Source organism: Anoplolepis gracilipes, chromosome 2 (assembly GCF_047496725.1).
Source record: "Anoplolepis gracilipes chromosome 2, ASM4749672v1, whole genome shotgun sequence".
In the NCBI taxonomy this organism is placed as follows: domain Eukaryota; kingdom Metazoa; phylum Arthropoda; class Insecta; order Hymenoptera; family Formicidae; genus Anoplolepis; species Anoplolepis gracilipes.
The window spans coordinates 12,756,097-12,772,639 of NC_132971.1; the positions used below are offsets into that span (position 1 = coordinate 12,756,097).

Sequence of the window (16,543 nt, forward strand, 5' to 3'; positions counted from 1 at the left end):
TTACTCGTTATTTCCGGAAGAATGGCGGATTGATTGGTCATCCTGTGAACTGTGAATCACGTGATACCGCATGTAGGAGCCTTAGGGTGAAATCACATGGTGCGGAATGGAAATACGGAATAGAGAGTGCGTCATAGAAACAGCCAATCAGAGCTTTGCCGCAAGGTCTACTTAAGCTCTGATTGGCTGTTTCTATGACGCATTTTCTATTTCGTACTTCTATTCCGCACCATGTGACTTTACCTTCAATATTGGCATTTGGCATTTAACAGTTGGCAGTTTGGCGCTATTTGCTATTTGGTGGTTTGGCGTTTAGCAATCGATAGCGATATCGACAGTTTTATTGGTTTTATTTATATTGTTTATACAAGGTATGTGAATAGAAACATTTATTAATTCAATGATAGAAGAATTATAATATATATTTTATGTATTTCTTTTTTTTTATTTTCAAAAAGAGTGAAATATTTATACAAAAGTGTTTGCTGTGTTTTAATAATTATTTTTTTCTAACCTATATTGAAAATGTTTAATATTATTATATTATAATAAAAATATATTATAGATTGTTTATTTTTTATAAAAAGAAAGAAAATTTAAATATTTTCATATATACGCAATTTTATATATTTGTGTTAATTTTTTAAATATTTGATAGAATAATAAAAAATATTCTTGAATACATTGCATTCTTGAATCTCTCTTGAAATTTTAGAAAATTGACATATATGTATATAGATATCTTGTATAGAATAATATTACTGAATAATTAATCTTAATCATTTAAATAATTATCTAGATGGAATCCGATTACGATGAAGATCGTAGTGGTTGGGGAGATGAGATGAATCGAAGTACCGATGAGTGCGGTGGAGAAGATACATTTGATAATCCGCAAGAAGTACTAAATGAATGTCTAGATAAATTCAAAACACCAGATTACATAATGGAGCCTGGCATTTTTGCCCAACTTAAACGATACTTTCAAGCTGGAGGAAATCCTGAACAAGTCATTGAATTATTGTCCAAGAATTATACAGCTTGCGCACAAATGGCAAACCTTCTTGCAGAATGGCTGATTCTTGCCGGGGTAAAAGTTACTGATGTGCAAGCAATGGTTGAAAATAATTTGAAGGATATGATCCTCAAAACTTTCGATCCCAAGAAAGCAGACAAAATCTTTACAGAAGAGGGTGAAACTCCTGCTTGGTTGACCGAAATGATTCAGCATCCCACTTGGCGATCTCTTATTTATAGACTCGCAGAAGAATATCCAGATTGTTTAATGCTAAATTTTACTATCAAACTTATATCTGATGCTGGATTCCAAGGTGAAATTACAAGTATTTCAACTGCAGCTCAACAAATCGAAGTCTTCTCACGCGTATTAAAGACCGCAATTGCTGGGTTTCTTGAAAATACAGAAAATTGGCAGTCCAGTATACAAGAATGTGCAAAAATGGTGTGTCATGGTCAACACACTTATGTGTATAGTCAAGTTTTGTTGCAAATTCTTGCACAGGAATCTCGCGGTGGTTTTATGATGAAAAGACTCTCTCAAGAAATTACTAAATGCGCCCAGCAAAATCGACATGATGTTACTCCAATAACAATGGCTCTGAATGGTGCTGCCAGTAGCCCTGGAGCATGTCAAGCATTAGCATCTATGTTATCAAGAAACACTCTAAATCCTGCTGATATCAATGTATTATATAAAAATTATTCTGCAGAACCACCACCTCCTATTGAACTGCTGCGTAACCCACAATTCTTAGGTATGTTGATTATTTAATAGTAATATATAATATATAATAATAATAAAAATTATTTATAATAAAATAATAAAAGATCTATGAAAAAATTTTGTACATTACAGAATTACTGGTTGATGCACTTTTTAAACCTGGTGTTAAAATAAATCCTGAACATAAATCAAAATACATACATTTATTAGCTTATGCAGCAAGTGTATGCGAAACAATTCCTAAAAAGGGCAATACACGTAAAATTAATAGAGACGAGTTAACATCGACTAGTCAGGCAATTGAGAAAGTACACAATATATGTAATATAAATAAAGGATCAACCGAATTAATATCAGAGTTGCACACTCTATATCAATGCATACGGTAGATTGACTTTTAATATATATATGTTATGAAAAAGAAAATATTTTGTATTATAGATTTACCAATATATTTTTTATTGTAGATTTCCTGTTGTAAGTGTGGGTGTAATTCGGTGGGTAGAGTGCACTGTAACAGAACCGTCATACTTCAAATTGTGTACAGAGCATTGCCCTGTACACCTTGCTTTACTAGACGAAGTCGTAGTCTGTCATTCTCTGTTGCACACAAAAGTATTAAACTTACTTGTGCATTTATTTGAAAGCAAACAAGATGAATTAGAGATACTTGTACAGGTAAGTACAAAGTCTTCAAATAATATTAAAAACAAAAACCTACAATGTTTTAATGCATAATTTTTCTACAGCTGGAAATGAAAAAGATGTTAATTGATAGAATGGTGAACTTGCTGAGCAGAGGCTGTGTAGTACCTGTTGTATGCTATATTAAGCAATGTTGGCAACGTGGAGATACAGATGTATCTCTAATTAGATATTTTGTCACAGAGGTAAATTATAATTGTTTTTTTTTTTAATATAATTTATAATATATTAATATTTTATTATAATGAGTTTGTAATGTATGTTAGGTTTTAGAAGCAATAGCCCCTCCATATACAGCAGAATTTGTACAATTATTTTTGCCAATGGTAGAAGATGAAGAGATTACTGGAACTATGCGTGGAGAAAATGAGAATGATCTAGTTTCAGAATTTATTGGTAAATATAACATTTACAACAAATCACAAATGTTGATAAAAGTATTTTTTACTTACAAAAAAAATTTTTTTTAGTGCATTGCAAGACACACTGTTCTGTTTTGAGATGACGTTATAAAAATTAATTACAGGTAGGTTAAATAAAAAAAAAAGAAAATGACAATTCAAAGAATGGCTTTACTTTATATGGAAACAGAGATTGTTATATATAATTTGTAGCTATAAACATACTGAATGAATTCTGCATCCATCTAAAATCTTCACATCTAGGCATTTTCTGAAATAAAGATATATATGTTATATATAGTATATTATAAATATAATAAATTTTTTTAAAGGAAGATGCTTTTTATTAATAAAACACAAAAATGTTATTTGCTTAAAAAAAATTTAAATTATATTAAATTTCTAACAATATTATCTTGTGGCAGAAATAAATGATATATTTAAGTATATATTTTAATATGTTTTAATAATATTGCTTATAATTGCAAAATATAAAGTAATATTGAAAAATTATTAAGTCTCTATAGAATAAATAAAAAAAAAATATAAAAATATTAAAAAAAGGAAAACACAAAAACAGGTTGATTATATTACACACAATGGTTAAAAGTTAAATATTTTTTTTCAGAAAATAACTGTCGCACACTTGTATTAAAAGATAGTAGATAAAAAGTATTCTGTTAAAATAACAAACATTTTTAAATACATGTTTGTAACACAAATCACAGACTTACTGATCATTGTGATTACATCTTTTCAGCTGTAAAAAAAATATATTGAACATGTAACAAAAGTATAATCAAAAAATAAATTCTATAAAAAAAAAGAAGGAAATAGAAAATGACAAGTATAAAATGAATGATGAATAGAATTGTAATAATGAAAGGGTACATACTGATAGGTTTCCCATCCTTCCATTGAGTAAACTTTACATTGACTTCGTCACGTTTGGCAGCATCTGCCCTCAAGTCAGCTTTCAAAGCTTGTCTGACTAACCTTGCTGCGATCTGAGAGTAATTAATGTAACTGTAACAGGAGAAATGACAATTTTTGTACACGTTTACACATTTTCAATTTTCATTATACATATTTATTATTTGACAAATAACATTCTGTAAAGTAATATTCCACGAATATTAACGATCAAAATTTGGTTATGTAATACTTTCCCGATGAAAACATTTTATATATTTGACATGTAAAATTGCAAAGAAATGAATATAAAATATGAAACGTAGGACGTGAATTAATTTTCTTACTTTAATCCTGCTTGTCTCCACGCCGACATTTTTTGCTAATTATATTTGGAAATCAAACTATTTGATATTAAATGGACAGAGATAAGAGTAGACAGAAGCTTAAGCAATGTTGCCAATTCGTTTTTCGTTTCAAACCATAGAGTATAAGCAGAGAGAAACCATGGATCAAAAAAGGTGTATTATTCCCGAAGATGCAGAGGTTGACCAATCAGAGATGGGTCAGAAATTGTCATTGTTCACCTTTCTTCTTACATCAAGTTGTTTAAGCTCTAAACGTTTAAACGCTTTATTTTTACACAGGCTTCATCACATAATTTGAAGTAAGGTAAATTTCTGAGATATATTAATTTTACATTTTAAATATTTAATAGTATCCTGCATGCATTTTCTCTGCCTGATTTTGCATAATTAATTAGCCCAAGTGATAGTTTACAGAATTACTTGGTATAAAAATATATTTGTCTCAAGGTTTTTATTTTTGTCAATTTACATTGTCTTTTTAAACAATTTTAAATTATTTGCTCTAAATTGGAATGAAATTGTACTTCATCTTATTTATATTTTCCTTTATCTATGCCAAGTTTTATTGCTTCTATTAAAAAAAACAGGTTAAACACAGTGCATCAGTTCTGCAACGTGCTATGTTAATCAGTCACTGGATTCTTTGTTATTCATCTTGTGATGGAAGATATAGGCGCCACAGTCTTCTACAACGACGAAGACGATTGTTTGGACTATGGATGCTTACACAACAATGTCGAATATGATTACGATTACACAGATACAGAGAAGGAAACTCTATATGAATTGTATCAGTATTGTCTCAGTCCTAGTCTATACGATACAGGATATAATTTGCTGCCTTTATTGGGCTGCATAATCCTATTTAGATTATTTGTTCACATTCGTAAGGTTTTTTTCTCTATATATTATAAATATTACTAATTATTATACTTCTTATGCAGAACATTTTATTTGTGTCATAATTAAAATGATTTATATTTCAGGATACATATCAGAAAATATATTTCATGTATTATCAGTAATCATAGGCTTATATATTATCCACCATTATGTGCATGAATCCTTAATTATACTGATTGTATATGTTCTATTTTCTTATGCTATTTTACATGTGCCAAAAAAATGGCATGGTGGTACAGGAGTCTTTTTACCATCTTTTTTGATAATTGCATATTGGTATGTCTTATTAGTAAAATATTTTTCAAATTACTTGATGCTTATATTTCAGTAGATAATATTTTAAACTTTTCAGTGAATTATTTATGCAATCAATAATATTGCACAAAGTACGCAGTGTAATTATGGTTATGATTATGAAGGGAATTAGTGTCGCCATTGATAAAAGTGATTCGAATACCTTGCCAGATATTTATAGTTATATGGGCTACATGTTCTGTGGTGTAACTTGTTTGTTTGGACCATGGACATCCTTTAATGATTATCTATTGTTGCGTTGTTCTAACATTCAGGTACATAATCACAAGTTCAATTTTAATATATTATATAAAAATATCTAAAAATATGTTTTTTTTAAAAATAGTGTATCAAATAATGGTTTATACAAATAAAAATTTCTATTGCAGACAAAACGGTGGATAATATGTGGCATAGGATATGCCCTTCTTTCTTTCGTCTTCCTAAGCATTTCAAACTGTTGGATGCAGTGGATATTTGTAGATAACTCTTGGAAGTTAGTATCTATTGTATTAATTTCACATTTTTGATAAATAATAATCTTTCTATCCAAGTCAACAATGTTTTTTTCATTTTTTTTAGGTGGTTGATAGCATACAGGGATGCATTGTCTTTTAGAGCATCTCACTACTTCGTATCATTTATAGGTTCGGCATTATTAGTTTTAGGTGGATTTCCACTTTCATCGTCAATGATAGTTAAACCTTTGTACATTGAATTTCCACACTCTCTTGTACAGGTTGTTATTTATTGGAACATTCCAATGCATTATTGGCTCAAGACTTGTAAGTATAAATCTTAATTCAAAAGTGCTTATTTTTTTAAGAACAATAAATTATATAATAAAGCTTAAAATGTGTTTGTTATGTGAAAATAAAGTTTGTCTCAATATTATTTTTCACAGATATCTTCCGTCCAAGCATTAAGACTTTTGGATCGTTTGGTGCAGTGATCATCACATATTTGATAAGCTCTCTTTTGCACGGATTAAACTTTCAACTAGCAGCCGTGTTACTCAGTCTAGGATTATACACATATGTCGAATTTCAACTTAGAACCATGCTTGCTGACATTTTCGACGCTTGTATCGCGTCAAAACAGTGTGCCAAACAAAAATGCGTACATAAACATAATTTTTCCAATTGTTGGTGGGTGTTTATAACAAATCTGGCATTCTCCGGATTGGCGATGTTTCACTTAGCTTATTTAGGTCTCATGTTTGATACGTCCGATCTGCAAGAAACAGGATATAGCTATAGCCATACCATCGATAAGTGGACTGAACTCGGATTCGCTAGTCATTGGGTAGCTTTGGCTACATATTGTATATATTTTTTAATGAAATAACAAATTTTTGTATTTTTATAATATATGTAATTAATTTTGTTAAGGATGATGTACTTAATTCCTTTTTTTATAAAAATAAATCGTTTATATATGTATAAATGAATTTGCAGTTTATTTTAGACAATTTTGTGTCTATAAAACTTAAAAAAAATTATATATACATATATAATGTTACAAGATGTTTCCAGAAATAGCTCTTTGAGAGAATATTCTACTCATTGTAAGAATGAAAAATATGAATGTAAGTCTAAAAACGCTTTGTTTCTAAATTATAAATATTTTTTATTTACAATAAATTTTGGTAAAAATACTTTATTAAAGAAATTGTTGGTGATTTCCTTTCGCATCAATGCATGCTTCGTATTAATAATCTCATGAATTGTTAAAGATGTCCAAAAATTTTCAGAATATTTCGTATTTTGTCACGAAGCAATAATATGATTTCGAAGCACTTTCACAGTAGCACAGGAGTATCATAAACGAGAATTTTAAAATGTTCCTATGAATAAAAATTTAAAGGATTTAAATCGACAGAGCGTGTAAATGTTATTAGTGAATAAAAGGCTAATCTATGAAACGTTAAAACTTGTTTTGCTATATATATATCGTAATTAAATAGAAAGTTAATTGAATATTATTAATATCGCATATATTTATAACTGATTCTAGAGATCATCCAATTGTCTAACATGGACAATTTATATATATATATAATGTGTTAAAATGTTTAAAAAAATTTAAGTGACAAATATAACACATTTTATAATATTTTAAAATATAATTTATGCGATATGTATTCATAAAAAATGTATTAATTTATGTTATAAAATTTATTTGTCACTTAAATTTTTTTAACATTTTGATTAATTTATTAAGAATGTTCTTCAGGAAATCAATATTTGTACGAACAAACGTATAATATTGTGAATTGAAAGGAAATTAGAAAAATAAAATTAATATTATATATATAATTATATATCTTAATTGATAATTTTAATAAAATAATTCTTATCGTTACATAACATTACGTGTATCGGTCATATCGGTATATATAATGATATAATAATATATTATTAACTATAGCAGCAAAAAATAATCCGACGATATAACAATGATTGCAATCATAATCAACGTGTCATCATAATGTATGATAACAATCGAATGCAATAGTAAAAGGAAGTGAACATATAATTACATATGTATATATGTATATATATATATATATATATATATATATATATATATATATATATATATATACTGTACAATTTTCGGACGCATCGATAATCATGGACGTGCCATGATTTTTTTATCGTAAAACAAACTTAGCAAATACGCTGGATTCCCTTAGTTTATCTAAGGATATATATAACAACTGCATTCATGCATGTCCAGAAAGTAACAAATATTTAAGTAAAATAAATCTATTCTTTCTTATCATTCTCTTACACATTTTATTTGAAACGAAATAAGTACGCAATTGCACGTATTTTTGAGAAATGTAAGAAAATAAACATGAAACAAGCATAAAAAGAATAGATCTATTAATCGTAAATACAGGTGAAAAGATAATAACAGGAAAGGATAATAACAATATCTGAAATATGTAGTACTTTTTTGACGCGCATAAACGTAGTTAAATAAAAATAACAGTAAAGAACGTTCGAAAAATGTGCTTGATATGATAACTGAGACATCCAGTTGCTCTCTTTCTTTTTCTCTATTTGTGTACAACTATATACTTAACGATTAATACTAATTAATATTTACAAATCTCAATAAGAGTAAAAAGAATGTAAACCAAAATAGTCCCAATGTTGTTGGTTCGGACGTCATCTATACATCTTTTATCTTCTAAACATATATATATATATATATATATATATATATATATATATATATATATATATATATATATATACAGGATGTCTTTTAATTTGTGGAAAACTGTTAATAACAGATTCTTGAAATCATTTGAAGACGATTTTTCCTCAGCGAAAAATGTCGACAGATGTCATCATTTTTTGCAAGTTTTCAATTTTTGTCATCATATATCTTTACAATTAAACTTTAAATTAAAATTCTATTAGAGTAAACTTTATCTGAAATTAACTGAAGAATGCAGCTTTGGTAATCTTTTAACTCCAAAAAATTTAGTTTGCGAAAAGCGCCTTTTTTTCAATCGTTTATAATTCGGAAATTATTAATAACTGGACATTTTCGCCGAAGAAAAATTGTTCTTAAATAATCTCAAGAATCTATCATTAGTAGGTTTTTCACCAATTATAGGGAAGACCCTGTATATATACTTGAATACTTTTCAATAAAGTCTAGGAAGTCTAATCTCGCAGGCTTAAAAATATATTATATGTTAGATCGTGGTCCCCATTAAACCATGTCTTCTTATCAATGCATTTAAAGTGCAAATATTATGATTCGTGTGAATCCTTTTAAAGTTCAACAAAAAATAGAACTGGTATTTCTTCAAAAACTATATATATAGATATTCCAGGCAAGCTCGCTGCCTTTTTCGTCTCAAATTCTCGATGTTTAACTTCTCTATCATTTACTTTCGCTAAAGCTATACATATGTATTTAATTGTGATATTAATATAACAATTACGGATGAAATAGAAATACAGAGCGAATCGGATTTTAAATGAGGCACAATTCTTCTAATCACTAGAAAGCAGTTACCTATATATATCTATCACTATATACTTTCATTAAACGAGTTTAACGCTAATCCGATTCATTTATGTACTAATCCCATTCATCCGCCGTTACTACACTATACATAACTCGAGCTACTTAAATCTATTAAATGTTTGCAATATCAATAAAAAGAAAATAAAATAGAGCACAGTTTGAGTGATACAGGAAACATACATTCTTGATTCGACTACGAAACTAGATATATTCTATATATTTTATATGTATAATAAGGCATACATAATATGTATTTCGATTCGCACGTACCACTCTTTGAGACAAATGTGTCTCGATATTACATAAGTTATCTTTTATTTTTTATTTTATATTTACACTGGAGAAAGGTTTTTTCTCCGAATTCTTGATATCTCGGTTTGATAAAGCGGTGATTATTTCATTCCATTTTTTAAGTACTTAACACATTGTATGTAACAATATATTGATAAATGAAATATCTAATAATTGTAAGGGTCATTAGCGCAAGATTTACGAAACTAGCTGTCTGATTTTATTTAGATTAATGATTAATATCGATCTCGCATGTCATTAAGAGTTTACAGTGAGAGAGTGTAATAACTTCCCGCGGTATTGGGGAGACAAGAAAGAAAAAAAAGTGAGATGAAAAGAGAGAGGATTGATGACATACGTCAGAATTTAATAAGCAAAAAGCGAAGAAAACGCGTGTTCCATTCTTGTCGTGTAAGCTGTAAATAACATTATCATGAAGTAATAATTTAACAAATCTATCATTATTTTTTGGTTTAATTTTCATGTTATTTTCTTGTAAATGTCAATTTATTTTTGACGAATTTTGTGAAAATTCCGATAAAAAAAAACATTTGTTCTTTATCTATTTGGAGAACTATAGAAGATTATTAAATATCACTATATCAAATGCGCAAAAAGTTTAAAAGTAATATTATTAGGCTGATAAACACAAATTAAAATTATAACTTTAATCCTCATTCAAAATTATTCAGTTTAAAAAAAAGATATTTATTCTTTTTAGCAAGACAATTTTTTTTTGCGACAGCCGATCGAGTAAAAAATCATGATATCACGTCACGTCGACAGGACGAGTTCTTGCCAACAAGATGGAAAACGAAAAGCAAGAAAAGGTGAACGAATAATAATAAAATGAAAAGGAGAAACGAACGTGGAATGCGGAGTTGTCGTTGAAATAAACTTCCAACCAGCGTGGACGAATTAGTATCACAAGTATACATAAATAGCTACCGTGGTACCCCAGAGTGAATATCTATTCAGGAGGATTCCTGTCCCCTGCACTCTTGTCCATTCTTTATTCATTAAAAAAAAAAATTATTCATTCGTCTGTGAAAACATTGAAATCATGCATTCGGTTTATCGCACGAATCTCTGGCAACACGTGCAATAAATACGCGAAGATTGATAAGAGCAGCGAACATACAATTAATTCATTAGGCTGCGCAATAATTGTTGCGAAAATTAATGCAAAACAATTAGTTTTTATGACGCGTTTGGTAAATAAAACACCCTCGATCTTTGCGTTTTGGAAAAGTATCGTGATTTTTTTTTCTATGTAAAAAAATAAAAATAAATTTTTCTAGAACGGGAAAATACATTGATATATATGTGACAATATTTTTGTAACTTTTTGCCAAATTAATTAAATTTAACAAATCTAATTTTTTTGTTTTAATTGTCATTAGCGTTATTGCATATATCAATTTATTTTTGGCGAATTTTACGAAAAATTCTAAAAAAAGTAAAACATTGTTCTTTATTTATCTGTTTGGAAAACTATAGAAGATTATTATAAATCACTATTGAATGCGTAAAAAGATTAAAAGCAATAATATGATCATACCCTGATAGACACATCAAATTAAAAATATTATAACTTCAATCAGCATTCAACAAAATATTCGATTCTATTTATTCATATTTTTTAAGGACAATTTCTTTTTAATCTCCGTTATATGTTAAATCTTTATGCTTGGTAGGAATTATATAAATTAAAATATATTAATCGGATTTACACACAAGAAATATTCGCATAACTTTGGAAAATTTTCTGCGAGAAGATATTATAGTTTTCAATATTCTCACGTACTGATTACTTTTTCATGAACAATAAGTTATGCTTCGTCATACATGATATAATTCTTATAATTCTTTTCTTACGGAGATATAAATTGAGATATTGAATTTACATTACGTTTTTATTTTCAATTAAAGAAATAATCACCATTCTATCGACAGGATGACTTTTTCGTAAGAACAGATCTCGCTAGAGGATTGCATCCTAACAATAAGTTTACATTGTAGACTCTTGAGCTACCGTGTATATAAAGTGTGATAGGACGGAAAGTGTGATGCGCGCATAAAATTCAAACGATTTATGTTGTTCACCTAAAGCACCTTGATATGTTTCTTTTATGCGTTTTTTTCACCTGTTTTAAGGAATGAAAAGTGACGCGAGATAAGATTCTCGCAAAAAATAATTGAATGATAAAATTGGAATGAGTTCTTATTTTGTGAAATTTTTGATACCACAGTGATACGACTCAAATATCGGAATAAGAAAAAAATCAGCTTTAAAAAATAACATTTAAAAAAATTCCATTTAATTATATTTTTTATTTTAATCTACACATTTTTCTCTCCGCTCTTGTACGTGAAACAGAGAGTGAAAATAAATTCATTGAAGAGAGATATTTATATGTAAGTGAATAATAATTTAAAATTTTGAAGATTAAGAATTTAGTTTTGCGTAAAATGAAATATTTTGTCCATTCTTTTTTATTCGTCTATTTCTAGTAAGAAAGAAATACTATTATTTAATGTACATACAGATCGATATTGACATCTCACGTGCTTTTCTTTCAAGAAAAATACGAGGGATTCCGACTGACGATGTGACTAATAACGATGATACTTTTCTTATAACAAATATTTCTCTTTTTTTAAATAATAGAGTATTTTAAATTAGAGCGAGAAAGTGCAATACATTCTTCCTCGAATAAATGACGAATTTCGTCGAATCTCACGCCAATTTCCATTAGTTACAAACTATACATATGTATAATATGTCACATGCAATTCTCATTTAGGGACACAAAGTATAACATAGTAATCTTTACAAACTCGATTAAGTATTTATAATAAAAAAAATTCGTATATATAATTATTTGTAAAGACCACTAGATTATTTAAACCGACTTCACTATCAGCGTGTATTAACAAGATGCACTTTTCGTTTTACGAACCATGATGAAGACATAGAATGGGAAATAGAATAGGATTGTCGTCGAGATAGTCCCTCTCGTCGGTGTCAATTCAAGAGCTTCTAGTAATGGTAGCGAAAATTCCTAGTAGCGTGATAACAAATTGTTCGTCATCATGCGTTTTTTTTAGCACCACAAGTACTGGTAAGTGTTACTTATCGACTATCGACTCGTTTCGGCCGCTGAAGAAGATAAAAGTCAGATTACAGTCTGGATACGTGTTACATTTCCGGCATTTCCTTGAAGGAAAGTCCTGTGAGATAGAATCGATATTCGGCATTTCCACTTCATCGTGGAAGGCGTGCATAGCCAACGTTCTTCTGAAGTTGCACTTTTTCTTGTCAACAGGAAAAGTACGTAGGATTGCGCACCGACTGACGGCACGGGAGGATCTATTCAAGGTTCGAGGGACTGAGAATAGGAGAGGTGATTGATGGAGTATAAGATTTCGTCGGATATAGCGGAAGAAAGGATATCCACGAAATGGACCGAGTGTCGTCTTCCGGCTGTCGTCGTCTCGACTTTCCCATCGACGAGATGAGAAAGAGCACGAGCGCAGATAAGTATTTTTTAACAAGGAACGACTACGTCGATGACGTAGATCACACTCACAGGTGGGTGATGGTGATCTCGTCGTCGAGGTCGTCCTTCTCATCATCGGTCTCCTCCGGTTGATTCGCCTCGATCTGGGCGGCCTTCGGGTCTTCGGCGATCGCTTTGAGTCGTCGCTGCTTGCGCCTGTGCAACAATTCGACAATGATGTAGCCTGTGGTACCCGTAATCAGCACCGTCAGCAACACGTACAACTTCATACGGGCGCAGAGATGCGTGCTGTACGCATAGGCGATCACGAAGCCGGCGCTCTCCCATAGCCTGTAGTTTGAGAAAGCCGCCTCCTTGTTGCGTCTGAACAGCGTGCCATAGAGTCCTGTAAACATAAATAAATTGCACGAGATTCAATGATAAGAAAGATTGAATAATTTAGTATGTAAGAAATATTCATCTGCGAGAAAAATTAAAAGCTGTTATTTTCATTATTTTCGAATCTTATTTTTTTTAACTTTATTTTCTAAAGTTATTTACCAAATTTATTTTTAAACTATTTTATATGATTTATATTCATATTTTTTATATGATTTTAAAAATTTATTTTCAAAATTTGTTATATTTTTTACATCAACAATTTCTCTAAAGATGATATTTACAAACTCTGCCATGTATATTCGAATATTGCAAATTTCTCTCTCTCTCTCTCTCTCTTTTTTTTACTTTCTCTATTTATTAGGAAATTTATATGTAATTCACGTTTAGCTAACATCAAAAGATGTCGTGTTCTTTTGCAGAACAATTTAACAGTTGAACTTATATATAGATTTACGATGACAGTACGCAATTTGCAATACACGTATGGATGCATCCATGTATCGAGATGCATATATCGAGGTCGATGCCTTAAGACTCATCATCGCGACTCGTCAGATGACGAATTAACAAGCCCGCAGGTGTCGCGTTTCGTTAAGAATCGAATCCTTGACCCATCGACACTCGTTAACGTGCAATCAGAAAGCATACAGCGTTGCCGCCGATTTGCAATGTCGTATTATAAAAGAAAAAATAAATCCGAGAAAAATTCATGGAAATATATGCGAGATATATAGTAATTCATGATAACAAATGTAATCACTAATTTCAACAAAGTACCCATTCCAAACTGAAACTTGACAAATGGAATTTTCCAATTAATCTTCAAGCTATTGCGTAATAATAATTTGTTATTTTCGTAAATTACTGACGTACGATAGAAAAAAAAATTTTCCATCAGTGATTAATTCGAAATTATTCTGCAATATGTTTTTAAAGAAGGATTTAAGAAAATATTTTTTAGAGTTTTTAAAATAATGATATCGCATCCGTTATTGTTAATTATCTATAATAGTATATTGAAATTGGAAATTCGCACGCGCGATGGACGATTATACGCAATTATACTGATGAAGCCGGATACGCGAAGTAAACGATGTCTATATTGTGTACTTTAATATACAAATAATTGGATAGATCGATTTGCATATTAGTTTCTGCAAAATCTCTAAATGCAATTCAAACAAATGGTAGAGCGATTAATCTCGTAAAAATTATACGCTCAAGCAGAAAAAAATGTCCGAGATTCGCTTTCCGTTTGTATAATTGTACAAAGTCCTAATTACATATGTATATGAAGATAATTAATCTGCTGTGCACAAGTAATGCAAAATTGCGTGTGTATCATTTGGTTGTTACATATAAAAACTTTTACACATAAGATAGAAATTCGATCTGATTGTGAGATTCATTATGTATTAAAAACATAAAATAAATAAACGTATACATATACATATAATTATAACACTGCGTAGAAAAGTTAAAAAAACTTCTTGAGTGTCTAAATGTAAATGTGTGCGAGATAACAACTACAAGTTAGAAGCACTTAAAAAAAAAAATTATAATAAAATAATTATAAAAAATAACCATAATTATAATAAAAAGTAAACGCGTCTAGATCTTCGTTGACTCGAGTGCCGTTTTGTTCGTCTTTTTTAGTATGATTTCAAACGAGCTACGTTTTTTATTACTAATAAACAAAAAAAGATCAGAATTATCATCTTCCGTTATAATATGCAATAGGTATACATATACATATGAATATTTACTTGATTTTACATACATTTTTGTGAGAGAAAGAGAGGTCTTTTTGATGTTTTTATTGGAAATATATATATACAAACAAACACATTGATAATATGTATATATTGTCTTATTTATCATACTATATTCTTATCTGGAGTTTAACCAGCAATAGTCTAATTTTGTGACGGTCAATATACATATAGGTATTGTTACATTTGAGATCTATATAAAAATATTTGACATAACGTTGATAATAACATTATTATAATGTAGTTATATATTTAGTTTTATATCATGAAATTACCACTTTTTCTGTATTATATTTCTTAATTTTTTCATTTCCTTTAGGCATTGCTTCATGAAAGCAATCTCATTAATCATATGATTTTTTCATTAATCCAACTGATTATATGGCGACGATATGTGCAAAGAAAATTATATTATTATTGATATACAATGATTATCGAAGAGCAATTTAGCTGTTCAGTAACTCACGATTTATTACATCCTCTCTGTTATATGTTGATTTTTTTATAGATTATGATCATGAACCTTCTACCTAATGTCTTATCAATGATGAGTGATCGCTACAAAAAAGAGGATACTTGTCTTACGTTAAAAATCGCGGACAAATCGGTGTTTATATGAATGTGAAATATTATAGTCGATGATTTTATGAACCTTCTTTTCTCAAACTGAATAGATCAATGAGAAACCCGGCAATTTAGTAAAAATGTTAATATTAATGTAAAATAACTTATTTGCAGACTAATATCATTTTTTCTTATCAATATATTAAGAATAGCTCGTTAAGTATTCTCTGTGGTGTGATTGATATCTCTGTTGATTGTAAACAAACAAAATGTGGAATGTAACTGGTAAATCTTGGATAGCTTAGTAGCTTAAAATAAAAATTCATGAATTCGATTTTTTCGAAATAACAAAGAAAGACAGACTTGGATAAATTCGTACATCCAAAACTGCCTATCCTTCATTGTACATATTATGGACTAAAATCTGATAATAATGAGATTAAATAATTTAATAATTAAATTTTTTTTTTGTTTTCTTGTGTGATACAACGATATAGCGTTTGTTTCATTATTCCTCGATTGTGCAAATAATAATACATTATTCTAATCAATATTAATCCGAATAATTTTTTAGCCTTTAATGTAACAGTATATTGTTCGGTTTATTATATTTGATTGCGCGTATAAT

At 29.2% G+C, this 16,543-nt stretch overlaps 4 protein-coding genes across 5 annotated transcripts in view; 2 read left to right on the plus strand and 2 right to left on the minus strand.

Moving 5' to 3' along the window:
• Positions 1 to 273: 273 nt before the first annotated feature.
• Positions 274 to 3,056, plus strand: Th1 (negative elongation factor complex member TH1). The gene is made up of 7 exons (XM_072911458.1): positions 274 to 371; positions 800 to 1,775; positions 1,877 to 2,129; positions 2,212 to 2,422; positions 2,494 to 2,634; positions 2,716 to 2,845; positions 2,920 to 3,056. Exons 2-7 carry the CDS (start codon positions 800 to 802, stop codon positions 2,952 to 2,954), a joined length of 1,746 nt encoding a protein of 581 aa, XP_072767559.1. The 5' UTR covers positions 274 to 371; the 3' UTR covers positions 2,955 to 3,056.
• On the minus strand, positions 2,826 to 4,239 carry LOC140676425 (protein stunted). Of its 2 annotated transcripts, XM_072911460.1 has the most exons (4): positions 4,110 to 4,239; positions 3,746 to 3,876; positions 3,585 to 3,610; positions 2,826 to 3,121 (listed from the first exon to the last, which is right to left on the minus strand). In XM_072911460.1, the coding sequence occupies exons 1-3, from the start codon at positions 4,136 to 4,138 to the stop codon at positions 3,597 to 3,599; spliced, it is 174 nt and encodes a 57-aa protein (XP_072767561.1). In that variant the 5' UTR covers positions 4,139 to 4,239; the 3' UTR covers positions 2,826 to 3,121; positions 3,585 to 3,596. The 2 variants fall into 2 exon arrangements, with proteins under 2 accessions (XP_072767561.1, XP_072767563.1); XM_072911462.1 differs by lacking the exon at positions 3,585 to 3,610.
• A 126-nt stretch (positions 4,240 to 4,365) lies between these two features.
• Por (Protein-serine O-palmitoleoyltransferase por) lies at positions 4,366 to 6,780 on the plus strand. Its single transcript, XM_072911459.1, has 7 exons — positions 4,366 to 4,434; positions 4,718 to 5,016; positions 5,117 to 5,309; positions 5,386 to 5,602; positions 5,717 to 5,823; positions 5,910 to 6,112; positions 6,232 to 6,780. The coding sequence occupies exons 2-7, from the start codon at positions 4,791 to 4,793 to the stop codon at positions 6,672 to 6,674; spliced, it is 1,389 nt and encodes a 462-aa protein (XP_072767560.1). The 5' UTR covers positions 4,366 to 4,434; positions 4,718 to 4,790; the 3' UTR covers positions 6,675 to 6,780.
• Positions 6,781 to 7,712: 932 nt separating this feature from the next.
• LOC140676210 (UNC93-like protein) overlaps positions 7,713 to 16,543 on the minus strand; it is a 58,564-nt gene continuing 49,733 nt past the window's right edge. Inside the window, exon 6 of the mRNA XM_072911064.1 lies at positions 7,713 to 13,583. Coding sequence (XP_072767165.1) covers positions 13,264 to 13,583 — 320 coding nt within the window. The 3' untranslated portion in view covers positions 7,713 to 13,263. The remainder of the gene's footprint in view (positions 13,584 to 16,543) is intronic.